The 27,815-nt window shown below is 38.3% G+C and overlaps 1 protein-coding gene across 3 annotated transcripts in view; it reads right to left on the reverse strand.

The window, feature by feature from the left end:
* Nucleotides 1-5,524: 5,524 nt before the first annotated feature.
* LOC121715551 (selenocysteine insertion sequence-binding protein 2-like) overlaps nucleotides 5,525-27,815 on the reverse strand; it is a 46,878-nt gene continuing 24,587 nt past the window's right edge. For 2 of the 3 annotated variants that reach the window (XM_042101390.1, XM_042101389.1), the window contains 8 exons: nucleotides 24,517-24,649; nucleotides 18,270-18,436; nucleotides 14,517-14,658; nucleotides 12,314-12,428; nucleotides 10,581-10,801; nucleotides 8,002-8,156; nucleotides 7,050-7,224; nucleotides 5,525-5,919 (listed from right to left, as the gene is read on the reverse strand). In XM_042101390.1, the coding sequence (XP_041957324.1) occupies nucleotides 5,777-5,919; nucleotides 7,050-7,224; nucleotides 8,002-8,156; nucleotides 10,581-10,801; nucleotides 12,314-12,428; nucleotides 14,517-14,658; nucleotides 18,270-18,436; nucleotides 24,517-24,649 (1,251 nt within the window). In that variant the 3' untranslated portion in view covers nucleotides 5,525-5,776. Of the gene's footprint in view, nucleotides 5,920-7,049; nucleotides 7,225-8,001; nucleotides 8,157-10,580; nucleotides 10,802-12,313; nucleotides 12,429-14,516; nucleotides 14,659-18,269; nucleotides 18,437-24,516; nucleotides 24,650-27,815 lie in introns of those variants that run through there. The other variant, XR_006033627.1, reaches the window with a different exon arrangement.

Below are 27,815 nucleotides of genomic sequence, written 5' to 3' on the forward strand. Positions count from 1 at the left end.
TGATGATAAATGACAGTTTTTGTTGTTTTTAGCATTAGCAGGTTTTTTTTACGCAATTCGGTGATGACGTCATGTTGGGGACCACATGATCTGCGCTTCATTCATTTCATTACAGCTACCCTATGATCTACCAATGGTAATAACGTTGCCTGATATCAATTTAGAATTTTTTTCTGAATTTCGGGAGGTTTCGTTTTGGAGGGTATGTTTTACATTCATTCCTATGGGAAACGGTCGCGGTTACACTTTCAACATAAAGTTTATATATTTACACTTCGAATTTCGTTACAGCATTTATATGACAACTACCGGTCTAACAAAGATAACAATGTCTTTCGATTTTAGTTTAATGCAATTTTCTGAATTGGGAGGCTACATAATGCGCCTATTCAGTTCAATGCATTATGCTTATAACGTTACGACACTTTTTTTGTTACTGTCATAGAACAGCACCGAGTGAAAGTCAACATTTTCTTTATATCTAGTGATAGTGATCATGTCGTTAGTTCAGATAAGTAGGCTACCGGGTAAACTTAGTCAGAGGATCAGAATATAAAGCATCATGATAGCTAGTGCAATGGGCTAACTTTTCAGTCCCACCTGTGAGCCACCCCTGTTGATGCAAATTTAGCCACCGCCGATTAGGCTGGTCGTGTCTTCAGCATGAATATTTTCGATAACTACTCCTCGTGATTGATTGTCATTGACATCGTCAGGGTTCGGCTTACCAAAGAGGGAGATAATAAGGGCAAGTCGCAGTTTGGCAGATGCTTGTGTGGGCTGTGCCGTCTCGATGGAAACTTCGGTGGAGAGCTGCTGTGGGTAGGGAAGCGAGTGCGGAAAGGATAATCACTTCAAAACGCTGTAAAATAGTACCTGATTTTTCGTATTATATCCCATTTTGTGATACCCAACAACATCAAATACAATGGATAACAGTTTAAATGTTTATTACCAACAAGCAAATTGTGCAAATACGTTGGAAAATGAACCCTGCAACACGGCCTTTAAGGAGGGGGAAATGAAATCTCTCTCATAGCCTGACCATTGTGAGTGTTACAGAGACGGAGCTTGTCTATTCTGGGAATTTTGACACAGGAAAGCTAAACTGTGCACGTTCCCACGGTGATCACATGATTGCATGAAGACTCACGAGTAGCCTATGTGTTATTATATCAATGAATAGAAAACCTATTTTCTACGTTCTTTGTATGTTTAACCTATTGGACGTGTTTAATTTTTGGAAAAGGAAAAAATGCTACAGATGGAATAATTTGGCGGACCTCCTGCAGTACCTCCGGGGACCCCCTCGGGATCGTGGACCCCCCGGTTGAAGATCACTGCTCTAGATGCAAGTCTGGAAACAAATATTTTGCCATATTCTCTGCTATTTTTTCCATACTTATCCAGACCTGGAAAATATTCAAATCAAATGCAATACTTTTCCATACTGTGTAGGAACCCGGTAACCAGCTTTTTTCATTTATAATTTCCATTTTTATTTATAGTCAGTGTTAATGACCTTTGAAAGACTTTATGCAGGGTGCGATTTGTAGGGGGGGATGGTGAGGATTTCCCCCCCCCCTTTGGTTTTCCTATCCCTACCTCTGCTAAATTATTTTTATCGTCGGGGGGGACAACATTTATCCCCCCCTGCCCCTCATATTGATTAATGCTACTTCATATAAGTAAAGCGCTGCAACATGAGAACAGTCTAGTAGGCTAGCCTACATAATAATCTGACATCAGAAACGCACCGTCACCGTCAGCACTGATGCTGCTGACACAGTGGCTGCGTGATAACTTAATTTGGCCTTGATCGTGCAGGACATTTCAGAATGTCCCCCAAAACATGTCCGTGGTATATAGCAACCGGCCCGCACGGGACTACGACATCGTCAAACTATAACCTCCGCAATTTCCCCCATTCATTCTCTATGGCGAGTCTTAACAGTACACATGTAATACTCTTTTTGTCCACTGGTGGTTGTTTTGGCGCTGTTTTGCGTTTGCCATCAAAAATGGAATGAAATGTAGGCCTATCTGCAAACAATGTAATGAGGCCTATCCTGACTGCATCAGTGCTCAAAGTATTCTAAAAGTTTATCAATGAATTGTTAATAACTAACTTATATTCAAGTCATTTTTCTGGGACTTTCTGGGATAATTATTTTTATTTGTTAAAATGTTGAATGGTGGTCATTTCAGACCACTTCAGTACTTCATAAAATTCTCATAGTTTGAGAACTTTACATGTTCAGAGTTCACACATTTTTAATGAAATATACTTTTGGGACTACCTGCTAATACTTTTGGGAATGCAAAAGTCTTTTTATTAGTATTATTTAATTTGAGTTACATTTTACACTGATATGGCATGATGGCAATATAAACACAGCTAACAATGGTATTAAATTGCAAAAGCCTATAGATTAAATGTAATGTAATATTCAACTAAGGTAGACTGCTGTTGTTCACAGCACTAAGCTATTTATGGTTACTGATATACTCCGAGTCTCTGGCCCTCTCTTACAGCCAGGCATAGTAAGCTGGCCCTCAGAAGAAAAAGTTTGGGGACCACTGGTGTAATCCATCATAAATGGCTAGGTTCAATGGAAAAGTTAGCTGGACAAATGAAAGAAAACGAGGATTCAGTGAAGCATAATAATGTTTTAGAACCTTCAAAATTAGAAAACTGATGCAACTGAGATGGAGGACAACTGCACGTAGAGTAGAACGTAGGCCTATTGTCCGAAGGAACTTACATTAAATGAGGAGATATTTGCTGAATGTCACAAAAAGTGTTACAGAAATTGCTTGGCATCGATTATTCAATGGCTCTCTACCGAAACACCTGTAGTTTGCGGAGGACGAACGAGAAAGCACTCGTTTGATAAATCAGCCAGTAGTAGACAAATAACTTTTAGAAATAATCTGTACTGCAAAAACTAATGTTGGTGGGTATTTTAACAGCTGCAAGAAATAGAAGCTTCATGGTCTTTATGTTCTGGTTCGTAAATTATTTTCATAAAACTTCAAGTTGCCCTATAACTTTACTCTCCAAACTCTTCTTCACTGCACTGTAATTAACTGACAGTATGGTAGACTATTTATTTTCTGTAGGCTACAATAAACACATGTATTTTTTCAACTTTTGCAATATTACGCACTTGGCTACTGAACGCAAATCAGCAGGAGAGAGAATGCACCTAGCCTACGCAGAGCGTGTAGCGCAATGTGTAGGCTATTTGGTTACCAACTAACACTGTTAGCCAATTCACTAACTTAAGACTTCAGTGCCATCAATTACAACGTTTTTTTACACAACAAACACAGAAAGGATGTTGGCAGCAAAAGTAGAGAAGTCATTTCAGATGGGGCAAGAACAAGGTGAATTTGTATGCTTGTCAAAACGTAGTCCTACCCTGCATTAGAGGAGCTGATCATCATACCAAACACACTCGCTGTTTAAAGTCAAACACCACGGTAAACTAAAACTAAAATGTTACAAAGGTGGCAAAAATAATATAGGGTATTATTAGCCATGACATTACTAGGCTATGAATCGTTCGTTCATTTTTTTTGGGGGGTTACAAACTTATTCAAAATCACCCCCCCCCCCCCCCTCTGGTTTTTACACAAATCGCACCCTGACTTTATGTTCCCTCAGAGAAAAAATGCCCTTGTTACTGTATTCTTCAAAATGGAAAAGACAAGAGAATACGCATTTCAAATTCAGGGATTCACATCAACTGGAGCTGTGAGAAATTGGTTGGTCAAGGACCCATGTTTTGTCACCAGGTACATTGAGGGATGAAACTCCATAATAGATTATTTCCAAGGCATGCCAGGGGAAAAGCCTTGCCAGCTAGTTTACTAGATGCTACTGGGACTTTGCCTGGAATCATGTTTTATGGTCAGAAGAAATACAAATTGAGGCTTTGGCCATATTTGGCATACATGGGAGAATAACTGAATAGAGCCCCATGCCTACTGTATAGTGAAGGGTCTGTGGGGCTGTTTTTCTCTGCAAAGACCCTGGCTATCTTGGGGCATGGTATCATGAACTAGCTTAAGGTGAACGCATTTCCATTTTATGACTTCCACAGGCATACCCAGCAGTGAAATTAGACTTAAATTTGAGCGTTAACATCTTCTCAAATCGTTTCAGAAGTGCAGCAAACATATATTTATTGTAGACGAAGATTTAACTTTTACAGTTAGTGCAAGAGTTCAGATGCAAGACGGTTAAGAGGTTCGGAAAGGTTACCGCCCCCCACAATAAGATGTAGTTAGTGGTGTCCAAAAAAAGCAGGAACACCTTTGGTTAACTATCAAGTTTAATAAAGGTCCGCACACTGATTAAAGCTCCCAAACCTGGATTTATTTAGCACGACGTTTCGGACACGTTTGGGAGCTTTAATCAGTGTGCGGACCTTTATTATTTCTTCTCAGTTCATTTTTTTGGTCCAGCACCTGTACTCCTGTGATGTGCACGCACTCCTTAGTTTCCTAACTATCAAGTTTAGCAATAGGGCCTACACTGGAGTCCAACAATCTGATTAGTATATAAAGCAATCAATTTGCATCACCGTAATGCATATAAACGGCTTGTACAAATAAGACTAAGAGTAGACACATATCAACAAGGAAAAGCTTGTGATCATTATTACCACGTTTACATGAACACTTCTATTCCGATTAGAAACGGAATAACGGCTCAATCGGAATAAAAAGGGTCATATAAACACCTCAAACGGAATGAAATTCCTGATCCGATCAGAATTTTAATCGGAATGAAAGAGGTGGTGTAGGCCTAGTCCGCTCCTATTCCGAATGAACACCCATGTATACGGTCATTTGGATTAATGTAGGGCCTACTTCAGACGCCACACATTTTTTAATCGGAACAGTTTATAATCGGAATGACAAAAAACAAATTTCCATGTAAACAAGGTTATAGTCAGATTGCATGTAAATCACTTTTACAGAATCATGGTTATTCATTCACTGCAAATCTTAGTCTAGAAAGTAATCATATAGCCATATACTTCGCTTGAAGAAGGGGGTGCATAAAATCTAGATTTAAAAAATGTGGAAAAAATGTCTATTATACACAATATGGTACATTTAAAGAGAGATAATCTTGATAGGAACTGATTGAATAACTTATTAAGGGAATGATGGTGGTCATTGGCCAATACTTTCTCAGGCTGATTTTTTTAAAATAATGAGATGAAATGTTAAATGTTACAAGTGCATCTCAAGAAATTAAAATATTGTAAAAAAGTTATTTTGTTTTTTAATCCTGATTATTAATAACGATAAACATACATTCTTTATATTAATATTTAGAGATACTGGAAAAAAGAGGTTTGAAATATGAAAGTTTCAATCTTCCACAATATTATTATTTTTTAGATCTACTTGTATATTAAACATGGCCCAATCTGCTTTCTAAAAAGACTTGCAATACTGTATGTCCCAGTTGAATGGGAGACAGTAAAAAGACTTCACAGCATTCCCATTTCTCTATACATTATCTAAAATGTCAAGGCGATCTTCAAGGTATTCCTTGTACTTTATTACACTTTTAACAGATTTACAATCTAAATATAAACACATTAAATTCTTTACAATAATCACAGTCTCTCATGAATGCAGTGCTTTCACATCTACTTATGTCTGAGTGTGTATTTTGGTTACTAAATCATATTATCTGCATTATTCAAACATTCTGAGGCACACAAGGTTCATCATAGTTTTTACAGCTAGTTTATCTGGTGTCTGGCAGTAAACAAGTAGTCATACTTTCATTCAATGGCTCTAAATCTTCAGTGTTGATACTGGCAAACCTCTCATCTCTGTCCAGCGATAGGTCACTGTGTCCCTTTTCAAGCATCTTCTTCCACAGTGTCACTGACAAAAAAAAAAATTTGGCACACAGGCATATAAGTTTAACCTTAAACTAGCATGCCAACTGGAAGAGAAATACAAGCTTTACTAGCCATGCTGTTTTTGGTAGAACAGTAGAAATTGGGTCATTCCACGTCAATTCATCCAGGGCCCATGCACTTAGGTCTCAAAATATTCTGAAAAAATGACCAGGTGTACCTATGTTACCCAGGAGACACACTGTAAAATTACTCTTATGTAAGATCAATACTTTCCAAGATACAGCCAGTTTCACAGGGGGAGGGGGTGTCGATTTTGTTCGGCCTCTTTTTTTTGTCAAAGTTCACAAGCCCACAGCGCAAGAACTAAACCATGTAGGAGGCTCAATTTTTGCATGCTGGTACATAAATTGGAATAGTATGTAGCCAAATCGTCACGTTTGGTCTGGATAATCCTGCATGGTCATAGCTGTCCCTCAAAGTTGATACAATTTTTGGCGAGTTTTTGGCTGGGCTCTGTTTAAGCCTTCAGAAGACATATTTGTACTCAACATAGGCTCTTGATTTATTTTCCTTACTGAGATAAGTAGAAACACTCTCACAAAAAACAATGAACAGAAAAAATAAATCCCTTCAGGGTTTGAACAGCAGACCTCACCTCATTCAAAATTTGAGCCTCCTACATGGTTTAGTTCTTGCGCTGTGGGCTTGTGAACTTTGACAAAAAAAAGAGGCCGAACAAAATCGACACCCCCTCCCCCTGTGAAACTGGCTGTATCTTGGAAAGTATTGATCTTACATAAGAGTAATTTTACAGTGTGTCTCCTGGGTAACATAGGTACACCTGGTAATTTTTTCAGAATTTTTTGAGACCTAAGTGCGTGGGCCCTGGTTGAACTGACGTGGAATGACCCAATTCAGAATTTTACACTGCTGATAATTGCATGAATGGTGATGTGATTTGGACTTCAGGGGCCTCATTACAGAAATACATCCTAACTGCTTGTCCTATCTTAACTTAAGTTTCAAAGATAGGAAAAATCTTATCTTCCTATTACAGAAGCAGTCTCGCCATCAGCTTCGTGTTTGCTAATAAAAAGTTGCAGAAGACAAGACAAGAAAAGGACATTACATCATCTCATTATGAACACTTACTGTATGCTGGCTCCTCAGCACATGGTGAAGCAGAGGACTCCTCTGGCAATGGATTACTGGCTGGTTCAGTAATGTTTGCTAGCTGGTCTTGGGATTTTTCCTCCAAGCTTGCAACCATATCATCATAGGCCTTTCTTGCTTCAGATGATAGCTCAATCATCTTATGATAGAGGTCCTATACGAACAGGAATTTCCATTAAGGCCAAAATTTTAAGCATCTTTTGATGATTAAGAAACATTTGTAAAAATGTAAATACATTACTATGTTTTAGATCTTTTAATATTTCAGTGGGGATGCAAACTTTTGCACCCAACTGTATTTTTGCCTGATTAAACAAAGCCTTGGAATTGACATCTGCTGGCGACTTGAAATCAAATGTATGAAATGTGTTTGTCATGTCAGCCAACTTTGAATGCTTTGACAATTTGAATAGGAAGGGATAACATGTTTGCTTAAAGGAGAAGTTCGATGTGATATTGACCTAAAGTGTGTTGAAACATGATACCAAGTGTGAACTTTTGTCTCATAGCTCATCTCGGCTTGTCCTCTGCACTCCGAAATCTGGTGTTAGTTAGCTGATGCTACCAACAGGTTTTCAATGGGGGTGCCTCGGGCATCGGGTTAGCCATGCAAATAAATCACTGTTTTACACCATTTACGAGGCTCAAAGTAGCTCTACACTTCATTGGTAGACTTCCGAGGGCCCTGACATTTAAAACAAGACATTGAGAACTTTGAAAAAGCACTGGTAGTTTATACAGACAGTACCTTCAGGAAGTTTACCGTTCGCCGCCATCTTGAATTTAGTCACAATAAGTCGAGCGATGAGTACGAATGAACAGGTATGATAAAGGATCAGATTCCAAAAATAAAGCTACTTTAAGCTATTGTCATCTATAGTCATCATTCATTCATAAGATAATAGCTTCTCCATAAGGAATCTATAATCACCTGTGCTCCATCATAGTTGAATATGCCAACAAGACTGACAGGAACTGCTTTGTTCACACACCGACCCAGAGCCTTCCTAGAAAGGGCAAAAACAAAGGGAATGTCTTGTTCCCGGCATGTATTGATGATGGTGTAGAGAGCCTCATCAAGACCACCTGTTTATAAAAATGAGGATGAAAATAGATGTAAACAGAATGCACAAAAGCAGCTTTCTCAAACTGACTGATAGTCAATTCAGTTCGGTTATGATCCCTTTATTTTTCCATATGCAGTGAATTTGAGGGACATGTTCATCTGAAAAAGAAAAACACTTATAGGCCAGTCAATCTAGCCAAAAAAGACAAAAAAAATTGCAACAGAAATGTCTCATAGCTTTTATTGGTCCTATCCATAGTATGGATTGAACTTTTTTTGTTGTTGCTACAGAGTCAAATCTATGAGTGGATTTTACGGCCGTGCCACAGTGGATAATAATGGATATTTTCTCTTTTGATAATGGTCTAATTTCCTGGCCTTTATTTGTTTACATAAACATAGTTGGTGGTTTTATTTCTTTCTAATACTGTAAGCCTGGAAGAAAAAAAAGTGTTATGGCCTACCTCCAATACATTTTTAATCTGGCTTCATCCAATTTTCAGATTGTGTGTTCAGTAATATGCAAATTATGGTACATTTTATGAATAAATGCCTAATTTGCATATAAACATAACATCTCAAAAACTTGTAATACATTTTTTTCTTTGGTATGATGTCACTAATCAACTAGAGAAGTTTCATAGTGATAGCTATTAATTGAAAATGTTCCCCTATTCTACTTAGAGTGTTGAGCACAACTTTGGCCATTAATCTCGAAAAAATATGTTCCACTCCATTTACAGCGGTAGACTTTTAGTATATGATTCAGGAGGGTATTAGGACCAATAGAAAACTATGAGACATTTCTGTTGCATTTTTTTTGTCTTTTTGGATTAGATTGACTGGCCTATTGGTTTGTATCTGAGGTTCCAAGAATTTTTGGTAACACTTTACTTGAAGACACTGTCATAACCCTAACACTAACCCGAACCCTGTGTAAGGTGGTCCTGCAGCACTGAAAATGGAATGTTTGGTACAGGCACCACTATCTGCCTTTCAAAATCCATTAAACATCCAACATTCATTGGTATCCATCTCCTCTTCAATTCCTACCTAGCAACCTCCATAGCAACCACCATACATACCCTAACAACACCCTAGCAACCATCTCAATTACCCTAGCAACAACCTAACAACCACCTCCATAATGTCAACCTAGCCACCACCATACCAACCAACATGATAACCCTAGCAACCAACATAGCAACCAGCATAGCAACCACTTTATTTACCATAACAACCATCTTAATTATTCTAGCAACAACATAGCAACCACCACCATAATGTCAACCTAGCAACCACTATAAAATTAACATGATTACCCTAGCAACCAGCATAACAACTGCTTTATTTAGCAAAGCAACCACCACATCTACCCTAGCAACACCTATTATCAGAGGCTTAGAGCATGTCTATTAAAACCCCAGAAAAATTCAGTGCTCGCAGACAGGATGTGGCAGATATAATTGTAAATAACAATGTATTATGTGATAAATGCCAATAATGTAAATGAAAGCTAAAAATCAATAAATACAAAAAAGAATAATCCTGTCTAAAGTTATAAAATGAAGGTTTCTGTTTGTGACCAGTTCAAGGTATGTGCTGCAATAATCATTTGTGATTGCCATCTCTTTTCACAGCAAATGCCTTGAATCTGTTGATGGTTAGATCATGTGTCTAAATCTGTCAATTTCTGTTCAAATTTCTCATGGGATTATCCAGAGTTATTGGCACCTCTGCTAAAGTTGACTAAAAAGAAGAATGTAAAATCATCTTTTGGAAATTGATCTTAATGCCTTAAGTAAAAAAATGAGGAAACATCAAACCTTTAAGGACACTTTGTGAATGAATAAATAAAGAAATGTTCTTCCTTAAAATACAGGGCTCATAAGTATTGGCACCCCTACAGTATGTTAAATTCCCATAGAGGCAGGCAGATTTTTTTATTTTTAAAGGCCAGTTATTTCATGGATCCAGGATGCTCATTGAGCTCAATGCAAATCAAACCAGCTAATAGGCTAACAAAAACCATGCCAGTCTCTAGGTATGGTGAAGGATATGTGATGATGTGTGGCTTTTTCAATTCCAATGGACCAAGGGAACTTTATCAGGATGCATAGCATCCTGGATCCATGTAATAACTGGCCTTTAAAAATAAAAATCTGTCTGCTTCTATCTAATCGGGGTGAAAACAATTTTCTTTAGAAAGCATCCTCACATTACACCATGTATCTTTCAATATTGTCCATTTCTCAATAGTGAACCACATTTTGCCCCTTGTAAACAAATATAGGTTAAATAGGTTGAAAAAAAAAAAACAACCATAGTTTCCCTTTAATAACAATGATGTACTAAATATATGTTTGTTTGTTTTTTCAGACCTGCTTTGATGAAGTTAAACTCAAATATGCATCTACTGTTTTGAAGAGTGTATTTAATCTTACCTTTAGACTGAATGCGCTCGCAGTTGGGTGAGATGATGACACATTTCACTTTATGAAGCCTGAGATGCTTGAGAACTTCCCGTAGACCCATTACTAGCCGGCGTTTAATGCGGGCTTTCCTGGGATCTTTCAGGTATAGGCGATCCTGAAAGCGAACAAGCTCCTTCAACAGGTTGGTCACACATTCATCCACATCCTTACTCAGGACCTGGCTGCAGTAGCTGTCAGAATAAAGAGCTGTATTTCAGATGACTGTGTCAGCATGGCGTAACAGTCGAAGAAAATCAAATACACACTACTGATCACAGTATACTACTGATCACAGTAACATCAAGCACCAAACACTTCAGGGTAGGCTGGTGCAGAGTTGGAACAAGGTCACTGTTTGGCAAGTAACAAGTAAGCCTCAAGGCCAAACGATTAAATATGTTTCCTTATGTATATTTATTCTGAATTGTGGACACAAATAAAGCAGTAACATTTGCATGTGTGCACATGTGTACGAATGATTGAGTGAAATGTCTGAGTGAATGTGAGGTGTGTGGGTTGTTTTCTCAGAATGGATTTCAGGGTGAACATACACTAGATAAAATCAGGATGAAGCATTACATTTACATAAATGAAAACGGAAATGCCACCCTAGAACTTAGCTGTTGAGCAACTTGCAGATTAAATAAGTAACTCAATTTAAAAACAATATTGCTCCAAAATGAACATAAAAATGCATTTATGACTGGTTTGCCCGCAAGGACGCAAAAGTGTACAACTTTCATGATCACCGGTGTTTCAGGGACCCGGGGGAAAAAAAGGATGACAGAACCAAAAATAAATAAATATATAATAAACAACTACACTAGCAGCTGTCCTAATGAAGAGGTGAAGCAATACAGTGGTAAAAATGCCCCTGTCCCAATTTTTTTGAGACGTGTTGCCTGCATTAAATTCAAAATGAACATTTTTTTTTTTTTTTTCCAAAAAAAAACAATAACATTTCACGCGAACTTAAATATAGGGTTGACATGATTTCTAAATCATAGTATTCTTTTTTTTTTAATTCACATTCGGGTTGTACATACGATCTCATTACATACACACAGGCCCATTCCACTCCTTAACCATAAATCAATTTCTCGCTGATGGGCGTTATTTCTCCAAATACCTCGCCTGTTCTTGGTCTGATTGATTCTCTCCAGTTTTATTGGTCTGTTTATGTGGACTGTTAACATAAATGTAATATCATCTAATTGGAAATATGTCAGTACATCACACCTGTCCATCACACCTGAACTGGGGACTTCTCAGTTTGAAGTGGGGGCTTTGCGAGAGCTCCCAGAAGAATGTTTTGACGTCACTCAGCATGCTGAACAGTACTTCCCAGAGTAACTTTGATTAACTACGTGATGTTAGCCTTCTGGCTAGCTAGCCTATGAAAATTAGCAACATTGCCTGTTTGTTGTTGTCAAGTCAACGCTCTCAAGTTCAAAGGTATGGAATTCCAAAGTGGGAACCTTCCCACTCCCCAGCTGCATGAACGTATGATAGTCTTCCATGAAACAGGTTTGGAAGGATTATTACTAAATGCATTGCAATATCATGAAATAATGTAGATCATTACATTATTGATTAGCTCTACTGGAAAAAAGTCTAGCATTTCACAATTAACACCAATACATTTTAACTCATGACATCCCTACCTAGACCACAGCATTGACACACATAACCACTTTACTTACTCTCTGAATTTTCTACTATGGATTTTAGGATGATGTGGAATGGTGGCCTCCATCAAGGTGTTTTCATGAGGTTGATCCGCTTCAGAACCATCAAGAAAAAGATTGCTGATCTCACCTGCAGTAGAAATGAACAAAAAACATACACGTTGAGTGGTTAAAATATCACTTATGTGTCCTAATCCATGGGATGAGTTGATGTTGTGAATACATCACCCATTTTTCACCCATTTTGATCACTGGACTTCCAAATATAAAAGATCAGGAGCCATATCTATGAAAGGGATTTTTAAATCAACCTGACCACAACTCAAACTGTGAATATTAACAAGACAAAAGGGGAAGATCACGCAAATGTATACATCTAGGGTAAAAACTAAAACTTAAAACATCTCTACAAAACACATCTGGAATGATTACCAATTACTTAACGTTTACAAAACAAGTTAAAGTTTGTTTCTATGTGCCCTAGATCAAAGGTTACAGCATTCTGAAGATGACAAGTGGAGTGTCAGGCAGTATAGATTTGTGCTCTTGAAAAACTAATTTATCTGAAAGTAATAGTGAAAGATATTACCAACTTTTTTTTATTCTATTCTTGTTTTATGGTGCACACATTTCCCTTAATATGGGTTTGAGATAAAAATTAAGAAAAATATATCTAAAGGGGTTTTAGGAGACGTTTAAAAATGGTGTTCTGTAACTCCGTTACTGTGAAATGCTGTTTCCCCCCCCCCCTCCCTCAATGGCATTAATGGCTATGGTAAGACTCTTTATTTAGTATATTTCATTTGAAAATTCAAATTTGTCACTGGGTCACGGGGCCAGTGGCTACCCCACTTTTCGGGGAAAAATAAAAAATAAAATAAATTTCCCGACGCACCACAAAACATCTTGCCTATTCGTCTGGGGCTTTCTATAGTTTCAGTAGGCTACGGGCTGTATCGTGAGACAAACAGCAAGAACAGAATAGGTTAATGTATTTCACTAAACCCGCTGTCCAAACCCACTGCGCGCGGATACATACAGTGTGAATAACTAACATTTTATTCGTTGCCTACATCTTTTTTTGTCTTATTTGAAACAATTATTGTAGGTATCCATTAGCTACTTTACCACCAGAAATAATTGGCACTTACGCGTGTGCTCTCTATCTCCTTCTCTCCTAGAAATGCACATTTTTGTTGGAAGATCACCTGGTGAAAATTCTTTTCCAATTTTTCTATTCCAATTGCTATTCGAAAAAAATACTTTTTTACTAATTTTAACAAACACAATGTAAAAATGTTCTCCCATAACAAAGTTCTAATCAAGGTGGAGCATTATGTATTTGAATAGGCCTATTTAGTTTCCCAATAAAAGGCTCTTCATGTACAGTCATTTATTTATTTTTTAAGAATAGAAATAGAAAAGTATAGTGTAAAAGTATAAAAGAGGTCTTTGTTCTGTGATAACCACATTGCCACAACCTACATTGTGAGCAGTTTATACTTAATGACTCTATCCCTTTATGCAAGTGTAAGTGTAAGTGTAGGTATGATCAGAAATGCACCATTGACATCAATATGTTTTGTATAGAGCTACCACAGGTTACTCTATACAACCACAGGTGGCAGTGTGGTGACTCTATATAAAACATATTGATGTCAATGGGGCATTTTGCCCATGTTCAGGGTGGAAAATAAAAAAGAAAGATTTGCATAAGTCAAATTGGTGTTTTCAAAAAGAAGTGTATAAAGTCACAGTGAACAGTGGAATAAGAGTCAAGACACAGTAGAACCAAGTCAAGAAATACATGTCTTGCAGCAAGACGCTGCACCATCTGGTGGACAAACTACATAACGCCAATACTGGAAATGCCGCCTAAATGGAGGATCAATATTCGTTTTTTGTCTTTGCTGAATTTAAAATTATTTATGTAAGGGATAATGTATTGTCCGGCGGTAATTATCAGTAAATAAATCCCGACAGGGAGAACAGAACCCCGACGTGCAGCGGAAGTTTCATGTGTTTCGGTGTCCCGGGAATCGTTGACCAAAAATTCCGGTTGATGACGAAACTTTGACAATCCTTATATGACCACTACGCTAGCTATGCTTGCGGCGGTCATAATAATTCCTAGCACAATACAGAATTATAGAATATGAACCTCCATAAATGTCAAAGGTTGACCAAAATCCAAACAAAAACGTGTTTGAGCCGGTACCTGGAGAATCAGGTTGATCCACATTACACAGGCTTTCTGTAGCATCCAAGCTTGTGTTCTGAAATTCTAGAGTAGATGGGGATAAACCTTGTTCTTCCAGCAAACGTTTTTTCTTTCTTTCCTCACGTTCTTTCAGAATGACCTGAATTACATACAAATATGAATTGACCACAAAGAATGAATCAACATCTTATCAGCATAAGTAGCAAGATTAAAAGTGACATTATGAGATCATTATAATTATTATGAGTGACATAAGATCATAACTGATTTTTTTATTTTATAGGAGCTGAAATTATGCAGGCACACGACTGAGAACCAATGTGAACTCTCATACTTACGTAAGGGATAATGAATATAGAATGCCGGTCATTATCAGGAAAATCTCAACAGGGTAAATCGGACCTTGCTTCGCCCTGAAGGGACTTATTTTCCTGATAATGACCAGCGTTCAACACAATATCCCGCTTATTATCCGGCTACTTGCCAAAACAAGAAAAAGAAACTTCACATTATTTTATGTTTTCACATTTATTTCTTACTGTTTCATTGTGGTTTTTGCTGAGAGACAAATAGTTCACAACAAACACTGAACTTGAATCAAACATTCTTTAGAACACAGCGGATCTGCGTTCACTTTTGAATGAAGTTCCATTGCAAGAAGTGACCGGACTACTTGCGGAGTGATATAAAAAGACATGAATCAGAGGCGCGAATCCATTGACAGCGGCCATTACACTGTGTTCCAAGTTATTATGCAAATTGGATTTAAGTGTCACTAAAGTGTCATTTATTTTAGTTAGTTTTAGATAGTTAGTTAGTTAGATAGTTTTTCAATTAAACTCATGGATGGTATTGTGTCTCAGGGCTCTTTGGATCAATCTCAGACACCTGTGATAATTATGACCGCCGCGCAGCGAAGCGGCGGTCATATAGGTTTAGTCAGATTTTTTTTTCTTTTTCGCATGCCCAAATTTCCGTCAATGATTCCCGGGACACTGAAAGACCGGGGTACAAGAAACTTGGTGGGTATGTAACCCCACATGGATAGCATGGAACCATCGTTTTTCGTTTTGATCTGTAGCCCCCCCCGCTGGACTGGACACCCCGAAAGGAGGGTAGGGCAGACACAGTTTTCTGTGAATATCTCGAGAACCGTAGGGTTTAGGAGGACCATTTTTTTTTGTATGTTGATCTCAAAGGGCCATGTCAACCCATTCCATAACCACTCATTTCATGTATAGCGCCACCTAGTTAAACACAAAAAAGTAAAAATGAGGTGTTGTAATCGCAGGTATCTGTGACCTAACATAGTCAAAACTGCACGAAATTGGAAGTGTAGGATCATTATGACACCCTCTGTATGCACGCCAAGTTTCGTGGAATTCCGTTCATGGGGGGCCACACAATAAATTAATTTATGTTACTATACACCAACTGTCCTGTAGGTGGCCGGAGACAGTTTTCTGTGAATATCTCGAGAACCGTAGGGCCTAGGAGGTCCACCTTTTTTATGTATGTTGGTCTTAAGGGGGCATGTCAACCCATCCCATTACCACTTATTTCATGTATAGCGCCACCTAGTTAAAAATTAAAAAGCAAAAAATTAGGTGTTTTCATCACAATATCTCTGGCTGACACGGTCAAAACTGCACGAAATTAAAAGTGTAGGATCATTATGACACCCTCCGAATGCATGCCAAGTTTTGTGTACTTTCGTTCATGGGGGGCCTTACAATAAAATAATGTATGTGTACATTTAGTGACGTACACCAACAAGGATTCCCGGGACACTGAAAGACCGGGGTACACGAAACTTGGTGGGCATGTAACCCCACATGGATAGCATGGAACCGTCGTTTTTCGCTTTGATCTGTTGCCCCCCCCGCTGGACTGGACCCCCCGAAAGGAGGGTAGGGCAGACACAGTTCTCTGTGAATATCTTGAGAACTGTAGGGACTAGGATGACCATTTTTTTCCGTATGTTTGCCTCCAGGGGTCATGTTAACCCATTTCATGTGCACACATGTGCACAAACAGATACACACACACACACATACATTCACAGTAATCATACGTATGACACTTACTCACACAGTAGACATATGTACGCTTGCATGCACAGGCACATACGCAGGCACACACACAAGCACACACAAACACGCACACACACACACACACACACACACACACACACATAACATAAACATGTACATGCACACATGCACACAATTCAAGAATTTCTCAGAATTATGAACAGGCAAGATGGAGGTGGGGTTGTATAAAATTAATTTTACATGTGAAATCTATGAACTAATCATGTTTTGGTACTTGTTGTCTAGCAGATATCAGTGAGAATTGAGTGTGGATAATGCAATTTAGTGAGACAGTTAGAATTATATAGTCCTTTCAGCGTGATTTATTTTTGTGGAAAAAATGTGCTGGACTGGGCGGCGGTCATATTTTGTACCGCTCTGCGGTACATCTAGTTAGTTTGCCAAGTGAGCCCAATCAAAGGAAAACTACTAGGATCTCTCTGCTGCTGAAAAATTGTGCACTAACTTGGACAAGGTATGAAAACATTGGATATTTCCCGAAAATGTATGCGTGATCACCGTACTGTGAAGAAATTTGTCGCTGATTCAGAGCACAGACGGGTTCGTGCAGACAAAGGCATAATAAGGAAGGTTTCTACCAGACAAATTCATAGAGAGCAAGAATTCTCAAGAAAGTGTGCATAAACCTACTATTCGGCCACCGCTAAACAATGCTCACAAGCAGAAACTGTTGCAGTGGGCTCAGGAATACATTAAGTTTTGTTTACAGATGAGTGCTGTGCAAACCTAGATGGTCCAGAAGGATGGAGTAATGGATGGTTGGTGAATGGCCACCATGTCCCAACAAGGCTGAGACGTCAGCAAGGAGGTGGCGGAGTCATGTTTTGGGCTGGAATCATGGGGAGAGAGCTATGAGAGCTAAAAGATCTATGAGGGTGGGAGGCAGTTCACATCCAAGCAGCAGCTCTGGGAGGCTATTCTGCAAAAACATTAAAGCAGAAACTCTCCAAGAACTCACAAGTTCAATGGATGCAAGAATTGTAAAGGTGATATCAATGAAGGGGTCCTATGTTAACATGTAACTTGGCCTGATTTTTTTGATTGAAATAACTTTTGATTTAATTTATATGACCTCCTAATGCGGCAAATTCCAACAAATTACCATTTTTAGTTCTTTACAACCTATAAAATGTCTTCAAACTCTGTTGTGCATAATAATTTCGAACAGTGCATTTTGAGTTTTTTATTTTTGAAAAAAATACTGTTATGATTGGGAGGTTTGTTCAATAAAAAACGGTTGATGACTTGCCGACTGTCACTTGCATCAACTATTTAGGAAAATCTGTAATGTAATTTGCATAATAATTTGGAACACAGTGTATTATGTTTTCAGTGGTAATTACTAGCTTTGTAAAATCACTATACTGTCCTTAACGGAACAACAAGTAAAAGCCATCTCAGTCATATGTTATAATGTTGCCATGCTCTGAACGTCTGTCTGTCCAAAGTTGTAGAGTCCTTCTATTGCTTTTTAACTTCTAGCCTCTTCTAAATCCAATTATAATAATAATATAATAATAATTAAGGACAGTCACAGCCCACGCACTAGCTCCTTTCTTGCAGATCTGTTACATTAATGATACATTCTTATTATAAATCTAATTCCATGTGAGCATGATTCAAATGTTTACCTTACCTTTTTTAAAGGAGTTGGTTTTTTTGCCTTAGGGACTTCCCGCTGTTTTCCCTTCTTCACAAGAGGACTAGTAGAGTCCAATGGATTGTGAGCAATCTTGTCCTGTACCCACAATGGCTTCTTTTGATGGGATGGTTCTCTCTGTGTCGCAGATAGCGCACCTCCAACTAAAACATCATTATGTGTTAGTATTAACAGTGATTAAACATACATTGTGCACTATATTTAACATTTTAAGTTTTGATCTGCTACATGCTGTAAAATGTGCATTCCATTAGTGTCTAAAAAAGTCCAGCCTTTCACTTTAATGCCCCAACTTCCTGGAATAATCTTCAATGCACTTTCCAATGGACAATTTAAACCTACACTCATAAACCTTCCTGTGTCAATTTGAAACCGTTTTTGCGGTCTTTATTTGACGTTTTTTTATGTTCTTTATAGAAATAAATGACTCTACCTAAACACCCAAAGACCATCAAAAAATGTATTCTCTTTTTAATTTTCAAGGCTTTTCGGTATTTTTGGGTCTCTTGGTCTTTTGCTAGTTTCTTTACAAAAAGTTTTAACAGCATACTGCCTTTTGTTCAGAAGTTAATTTATGTGCATTTTATAAGAGAAAAGTGCACCTAGCAGTTTTATGTCAATAGTACTGTTGTACTGAAGACAACACAACATTGTATATGTTGTACATGTACAACACAACATGCCCTGGTGTTTCGATGTCCCGGGAAGTCTGCTAGCGGCAGTCATTATAAAGGTTCTAGTTTCGTTTTTGCTAATAGTTTCTAGTTTTCATTTCATGAACCGGTGTAGAGCATTGTATTTAACACTGTTGTCTCAAAGTCATTTGTATGCCTATTCATAACTACATGTTTAGAATGCTTACAAAAATAATTACATTAAAAGGTCCAGTATGTAGGAAATAATGGAAAATAAACTGTAACCATTCCAAAAATGATCACCATATGTTGTCAGAAAGTGAGGAAACACGATGAATTGAAGTAATGGCTTATTTGACAACATTACTCTAACCCGTGAAACCCTGTAAAACCCATGAAAAAAATCAGTTACGGGGCGGAATCTCTTGGAATTTTCGTTTATGTTTTGAACGATTAATTCTAGAATAGCGTATTAATAATGGGCTAACGCGTCCGTCTATTTGGGTTGCCAAATTAGCAAAGGCCAACTGTCAACAGCTGTCAGTTGTAGTCATGAACGCCTACAAGAGGCAGGCAAATTTCCAAAATTAAAACAAGAAACAAATTAAGTGGACATCGGAGGAGCTTCCTGAGATGGTGACGTCTTCGTCAAACGAAGAATATCAAGTCTGACGCAGAGCTGGCCATATCTTGAATTTCCCCTGGGGATCAATAAAGTATCTATCTATCTATCTATCTATCTATCTATCCACAACAGGTAGCCTGCTAAACTTCATCTGCATCGCTAACTTCAGCTATATGTTACGTTGGTTAGAGAGGTAAGTCACCACTTTCAATGATGACGCGATCACCTTATTTTACGGATGAGGAATGCACAATTATTATGACAAGTTACGAGGAATTAAAACCCACTCTACGACAAAAATCAAATATACGTCGGCAGCAAACAAAGCAAGACAAGGCTGTTGGCAACGTATTCGGGTAGCCTAAATGCCTAAAAGTAAAGTTTTATTTCCACATGTTCTTCAAATATGTGTTACGGAGGATTAATAGCTTGCGGAATGTCTGAAATGAGTTGAAATAATTTAATTGCCTATTTTGAGTTCATAGAAAGTCCTACAGATGCAACACAATTCAGAAGTGGGCATATAGATTACAGTAATAAGGATAATTGAATGTTTAAGTAGCCGTCATTGACTGATTTAGTGTATGCCTAATCCTGTGAACATTTCAGATGCAACACCATTGCCAAACACACATGGCAGCAGGTGAAAATGAAACACAAAAACATTATTCAGAATAGTAGGTTTATATAGCTTGCATTAATATTTCTTAATTATGAAAACATGTAGGCCTAGTATGCTTACAGCCTTCACCTGGCCTCTGTTTTACAACAAAAAGGTGTCTTTGAACACTACTGTAGGAGGAAAGGCACCAGAGTGTTTTACAGTAGAGGAGTTGGCCATCGCAAATAATAGTGGAAGGCCGATTATGGAAGGGATTGAGGGAGGCATTTGGTCGGGTTTTCTGGTGCTGTGGAAATGTGTAGCCTTTATGTGCAGGGTACAGTAATATGACATTCAATTCAACAAGTTTGTTAAAATGGTGATTTTAATTTATTAGGCCTACTGTAGGCTATGTCCGATTTATTTTTGGCTATTCTTGCTCAGATGTTCAGCATACTGTAGGCCTATGTCCGATTTATTTTCGGACATACAGTATTCTTGCTCAGATGTTCAGCATCACGGAATACATGTCCACGTAAGGGCATTGACGGGTGACATTAGAGACGTCTCCCTAGATCATCTGACAAAGATAACGAATTCCCTTGGCTGACGATCTATATCTTCATAGAGAATATCGCCCGGGTAGCCTATATATATTTTCTGGCGGTCTCTAAAACCCCTCGCCCTGCGAAGAGAGCCCCTCACGATTTGCGCTCCAATGTCGTATGGATCATCCAGGTACGCAGGGATGGATTACTGCACGGGCCTACCGGGCCCAGGCCCAGGGGCCCAAGAGGTCAGGGGCCCTGAAGCCCAAGCCTTTGCATGGAATTATTGCCTCAATATCAATAAAGGCTATGAATCTGATTGAATTTAGTATTGGCCATCCCCAAAATGCACCAGAATACAGGAAATCACATCAAACAAATTAAAATTGTTCTGGGGAAGGACCCCCAAACCCCCCTCCCACATATGCAACAATTAGTGAGGGGCCCTTAATACATCTGGGTCCAGGGGCCCAAAAGTTCATAATCCGCCCATGCAGGTACGCCGACATTGTCTCGGGAGAAATTGTTAGTGGAGGGGTGGTAGTACTTATAAAGGGTGTGGTTAACGGAAACCTTGGGTTAACCAAGAACATAACCTGCTCGGAGCAGGTTTGACATGCAGCGTAAACTGCCATGGCAGCATACCTCGGTTAAAACCTATCCACCTTTCGTAGTACGGGTTAATTGGGAAGTTACGCCACACGTGATCAAGTTACTCTCAAAGTTACCCAGATAAGCCAGTAACCCCGCTTCGTAGTACAGGCCCCTGTTTTGCCGTTGACTATGAGACCACGGTTAGTTTCACTTTGCCTATAGGTTCAAATAATAGGCGAGTGCAGAATGCATGTAGGCTATACTCTGCTAGTCACACACAGATTTTAGTAAAGCACATAGCCTACAAGTGGAATTGTGCAAGCAGATTCCTTCAAATACGTTGACTGTTAAAATACTGATGAGATGTTTGCTGTTGCACTGCTAGCTCTTAAAGGAAATGACAGATGTCATTCTCATTGGTTTAAAGGAAGTTACGCCCAAAACACACCCATGAATGAATAAGAAACATAATAACAACCCTTTTGCGCCCAGCGTTTGATCACAAAATCAGTGAAATTAGTGAAGGTGGACTGGACTCTTTCTTTGTCTTTAAAATGTCTTTGTCTTTAAAATGTCTTTGCCCCTCTGACCAGACATTTCAGATCGCCAAAATAGGGCCCAAGGGGTTATAGCCATTTCTTTGCTTTGTTTCAATATTGATTTTCTTTTTTTTTAAATATAGTTTTGGATGATGGAAAGGTTTTGTGGAAGGTTTGGTTATATTTATGCTTTTTGTAATTAACGTTATACTTTTGTATACATTATAGTCAAATGAAAGGCCTGCTTATATATATGACGTAGTGTGAAAAATGGAGACGTACTGTAGGGGTAACAAACAGTATGAACCGTGCTCCAAACATCACTATTTATTTTGAACAACGTTTTTAATATGTTTTATTCCTGGACTTAATTTACAATTTTTCATTAACATTTTTGGGTTCTGCAACTGGACAAATAAATGTTTTTTTCCTGCATGGAATAAAGACACTACATAAGGTTTCTTTCAGGTCTATTTGTAATTGGATTTTGAGACTAAAATATGTATGTATGTCAAAACATTTTCTTAAATAACTTAATAGCACAATAAAAAGCTAAACTCAGTCAGTTTTCACAAAAAACAATCCACGTCTTGTCTTTTACCCATTTACACTGTACATTGTTAATGCATTTTGTTTGATGTATTTTTTAATTTACTAAAATACAATGTTCTGTGTGATAGTTTTTCAGACAGTACATTCAAATTTGGACAATTTAACCCTTTACTAAGTGAATTAATGAATTTCTATATTTCAGATAATGCCAGTCAGGGAGCCATGGGGTCAGACCTGTTTTTGTGGGTTATTTATTTATTCATTTTTGCTTAGACTTGGGGTTGACTTGGGGTGGCTCTTTAATATTTAGGAGGGTGCCCAGTGTGATATCCCTTGGGCAATATCCTACATTAACCTTTAAAGCCATATGTGCCGAAATCATGAAGAAAAAAAAAAATAGGAAAAGCAAATAATCAACTCAAATAGAATGTACTAAAATACAGTTTGCAGTGTGATAGTTATTCAGACAATACTTCATGCATTCAAATTGGGAAAATGTAACCCTTTTCTATGTCAAATAATGAATTTATAATTTCAGATATTGCCTGTAATAATTCTGAATATGTACACTTTTCCTAGTATTAGTTCTGATAATTGTCCAGTTCTGGCTCATCCTACCCTAAAACATGCAGAGAATATTGTGCAAGGCACCATTAACCTGGCAACTGCATCTGTTAGAGCTACAAGGATTTTCACTCTTGCAGCCACATCTGATCATCTCCAAAATGTAGTTTGGTGCAAGTTTGACATTTTCTGGTAGACTGGTTGGGCTTAGTAACGAATCAATGAATCTTTCTTCAAATGGCAGTTGAATTTCCAACTGAAGTATTCCTTCGCTTCAGGCTCCAAATACTTCAATAGCCTACTTAAAAATGAATATTCTCTTTTTGAGTGATGAGTTTAGGCTCTGGGCATAGACTACTACTGCAATAAAGAATACAAATAAATGTATATTTTATACATATTAAAACAGTAGAACAGACACCCTGTAGAAGTCAGCTAAAATAGGGCAGTTTAGGCTAACAGTAATCATTTACATAGCATACATGCAGTAAGTCCTTCCACTCAGCAGCCATATTGTAGCACTTTTTGGGCATCTATTTCGGCGTGTGCAAGACTTCACAACACCAACCTGCAGTGAGATCACAACACATGAAAGGGGTCGGATATGTGTAGACAACTGCCATATTGGCGTTACAAACTAACCCAATGCATTTCTATGGAGGATTTTTTGAGTGTTGTGACTCCTCATTAGAAAGTCTCTGGTAAACCTCCGTCCACACCTAAGAGACGTGCTATTGAGAGATGCTAGCATGTAGCACCCGTGGATTAGTTTCCTCTCCCACTCTGAAATTGGCACTTCAGAAGCACCTACATACACCAAACGTTCCAGTCTTATACCTAACTATATTTAGAAGGCTTCTACAGAGGGGTTTGTTGATATGTTATTCCTAGCCTTTTTATATTACATTTTATTCCCAAAAACATGGTGAAAATGTATTCTAAAATTCCCTGTGTAAAAGACTTTTCATCTAATATGTCAACACAATGAAAAAGTAATTTTGAACCTGGCATCATCCAATGTTTCGATTTAGATTTTTTTAGTTTATGCAAATCAGCACATATTTAATTAGATTATGCTTAATTTGCATATTTAAACTTTATATTACAGATAACTTGTAATACATTTCTTTTCCATATTAATGTAAGTAATCAACTGGGAAAGTTTCATAGTGATATCTGCTAGTTCATTTTTTTACCCTGTGTTTACCTGTGGTGCCTCGCCTTATATTCAACACATTGGACAAGAAAGGCTTAATATCGAGAATTGCCCAAGGGATATCACCGGGCACCCTCTCTAATCTTATTGAGTTACCCCTTGACAGCAAGAAACAGCAAAAAAAAAAAAACTTTAACCGACAAAACCAGGTTCACCTAAATTATGGCATTTGGCTGCCGGACTAATGTATTTATTGGGAGCACTGACAATGAGGGCTACCCTCAATGTATATCCAGGAGTCAAATAATGTTTAAATGAATTAATGAATTAGAAATATCTTAAGTATCTAAAAAACTCTTTTAAATTCTTAAGAAAAGGAAGACAAATTTCTACATCAAGATTGCAATACCTGATAATGTAACCGGCTTCTGCTCTGGTTTCCCTTTCTGGGACTGCTGCTTCAACTCCAATGCAGCAAGCATATTCCCCAAATCCAACTGCACAGGGTTCTTACTTTTTCTGCCACTGGGTTTCTCTGCTCGCTGTTGATGAGAATCAGAGGAATAAGAACTATGTAAATTGCTGTGAAGGGCAATAGTGAACCAATACACACAGTAACATTTCTAAATACGAACCTAAACTGAATAGTGACGACTTAATTCCCAATATTACACTTTGTTATCCAGTTTAACTACTTGGCCATTTTGGTCATTTTAACTACAGAGTATAATTCAAGTGTATACGGCAATTAAATGCATCCTCCAATTAAATGATAAAGTAAAAAGTAACAGCAAGCTGCTCCTAAACTGGTGCCTTAGCAATCTGTATACATAAGCAAATATGTTGAGTCATGAGGACCCTACACATGGGTTTCCCGTTTACCAACATTACTAGGCGTTCTACATACTCGACGCACCCGACCGGTAGCGCGACACCGTGACGTCAAAATGACGTAGATCTTGCTGGCGCGCCAGGATTTTAAGTGTGCCACATACTCGACGCACCCGACCTGTAACGCGACAATGTGACGTCACAGAAGCGCCGTAACCATTTATACTCGCGCGTCGTGGTCACGACACTAGTTGCAATATTCTCCTGAACAGAGGTGTCGCTGTTGTGAAAAGATTAACGCTAACTATGTTACACAGCAGAAGAAGCTGCATTAAGAAACACTAGTAGCAGAGAATGTAAACAGGCTCTGCTATTAGCTAGCCTCTGTGATGGTAATTCAGACTTTGGTTGCTACTATTCACAGCTACCACCATCATTATCATCTAGTTTCCTAGGTGTGCGCACAGGTAGGTAGGTAGATAGATAGATACTTTAGTCATCCTGAGGGAAATTTTAATAATTTAAACAGTTTAGTTAGCTGGCTAGCTAGCAGCTGGCTGAGTTTGTGTAATTTCCTGAAGTGGAAAGAGATTTTGTTCTGATTGATTGATTTTTGAAAAAAAATGAGTGGTGCGCTACCTCGCGCTACCTGGCTAAAATCCTGGCGCGCCAACAAGATCTACGTCATTTTGACGTCACGGTGTCGCGCTACCGGTCGGGTGCGTCGAGTATGTAGAACGCCTTAGCCAGGTAGCGCAACACTCATTTTTTTTCAGACGAGCGCGACAAAGCGGAAACAGGAAGATGGAGTAGTTCGAGGGCAAGCGAGAGTTAATAAAGTTACCAGCGAGAGTTGCAACACATGGAATTAAGAGGAAAGAATAGAAACGATTTATTTTCAAACAAAGGATATCTATTAAGGCCTGAACAAAATCTCAGCTAACTAAACTGTTTAAATTATTAAAATTTCCCTCGGGATGACTAAAGTATCTATCTATCTATCTATCTATCTACCTGTGCGCACACCTTGGAAACTAGATGATAATGATGGTGGTAGTTGTGAATAGTAGCAACCAAAGTCTGAAGTACCATCACAGAGGCTAGCTAATAGCAGAGCCCGTTTACATTCTCTGCTACTAGTGTTTCTTAATGCAGCTTCTTCTGCTGTGTAACGTAGTTAGCGTTAATCTTTTCACAACAGCGACACCTCTGTTCAGGAGAATATTGCAACTAGTGTCGTGACCACGACGCGCGGGTATAAATGGTTACGGCGCTTCTGTGACGTCACATTGTCGCGCTACAGGTCGGGTGCGTCGAGTATTAAATGGGTGTGCAGCCACAGGGCAAAAGACGGTCAGGGGCAGGCCACAATGTTATAAACTTAACCTAATAGAGCTCAACAGTCCCACCCCTGCTCCGAGAGCTTAGTTTCCGGAAATAAGTTTCCAATTAAAAGAAAAACTAAAAAAAAAGGCAAAGGTACAAGACTGTGTCCATACTGTACACAGCCACACATCGGTTCTGACAGCCTTGGTATCCATCTTGATTCCAGCGAGTAAAGAGACGACAGGTGCGGGAAAAGTGGCATAAACGTTGCCATGGCAATGGCAATCTCTACCAATCAAAGGCTCTGCTTTTACTGGATTTTACACGTTAGGATTTTGGGTAGTGTAGTACTTTTCTGTTAAATTGTGAATATAAATTTTTTTTCCTCAAAACAAGGTTGATGCCCCATTAACTTTTGCCATCTATATGAGCATGTACAATCATTTAGTCATGTTGTAGCTGGTTTTAAGTATACCATGGACGGTTACGATTTTATGGCTTATACTCCAGTTGTCAATGGAGAAATTGTATGGAATTCTAACTTCCGGAATCGGCAGTGGGCGGGACTGTTGCGGTCTATAGTCGGCTGTCATAACCTAGATTATGCATGGCCTAATTAAAAAACATAATAATAGTAATAATAATAATAATAATAATCTCATTTCAGAGTTGGACCTGTTTATTTGCCTTTCATTTGTATGTAGCCTATATAATAGAGGATGACGCGGGATACAACAGCAATTCACAATTGGCAGATGACAATAGCTAAATGTTGTAAAGAAAGCTGTTTGTGCCGCTGCTCGTGGGTTGTCATCCAGCTAACTTTCATTTTTATAATAATTTTTTCTTAATTATTCAATGATGATATAGCTATTAACTCATTGAGTGCCTTTTCCTTCCCATGCATTGAGTGCCAAAAACGTAATATTAAGTTTTTAGCTTTTTTTTTAAATTACGAAACTAGACACTCTAGCACACCTTATGTGATTTTGGGAACTCTGTGATGAATGGAAATGAAATATATGACAATCGTGAAACTCATGAAAACGCACAATCTGGACATTTTATCTGGACATTTTATCATAACTCGCGTTGCCGCTTTGGGTCGAATCAGTGACGCATTCACGTCAGGTCAAAACCAGGCCATTTTCGTGGGTCTATCATAGGGTTGCAAAGGGGCGGAAAAATTCCGGTAAATATCCGGAATCCGGAAATATTCCAAATTGGAAACTTTCATGGAATTAAAGGAAATTATGGGAATTAACTGGGAATTTGGGGTTATTCATACAGTACAAACTGTTTCGTATACAAACATTAACATTTTGTTTCGTAATAAGCAATATGAATTGTATGTTGGTATTTTTGCTTAGCTTAGCATACAAAGCTAGCTAGCATGCTAGCGGGAATCCCATTCTTTGCCTATGGTTTACTAGTGTGCTAAACTAGCAACATTGAACTGCCCAAGATACACCACACCACTCAACAACAAAATCCGATTGGTTGGAACATTTTTTCCCCATGCATACAGTAGGAACGCACCATAGGTTTCCT

The sequence above is a fragment of the Alosa sapidissima genome, chromosome 8 (assembly GCF_018492685.1).
Source record: "Alosa sapidissima isolate fAloSap1 chromosome 8, fAloSap1.pri, whole genome shotgun sequence".
Lineage (NCBI taxonomy): Eukaryota > Metazoa > Chordata > Actinopteri > Clupeiformes > Clupeidae > Alosa > Alosa sapidissima.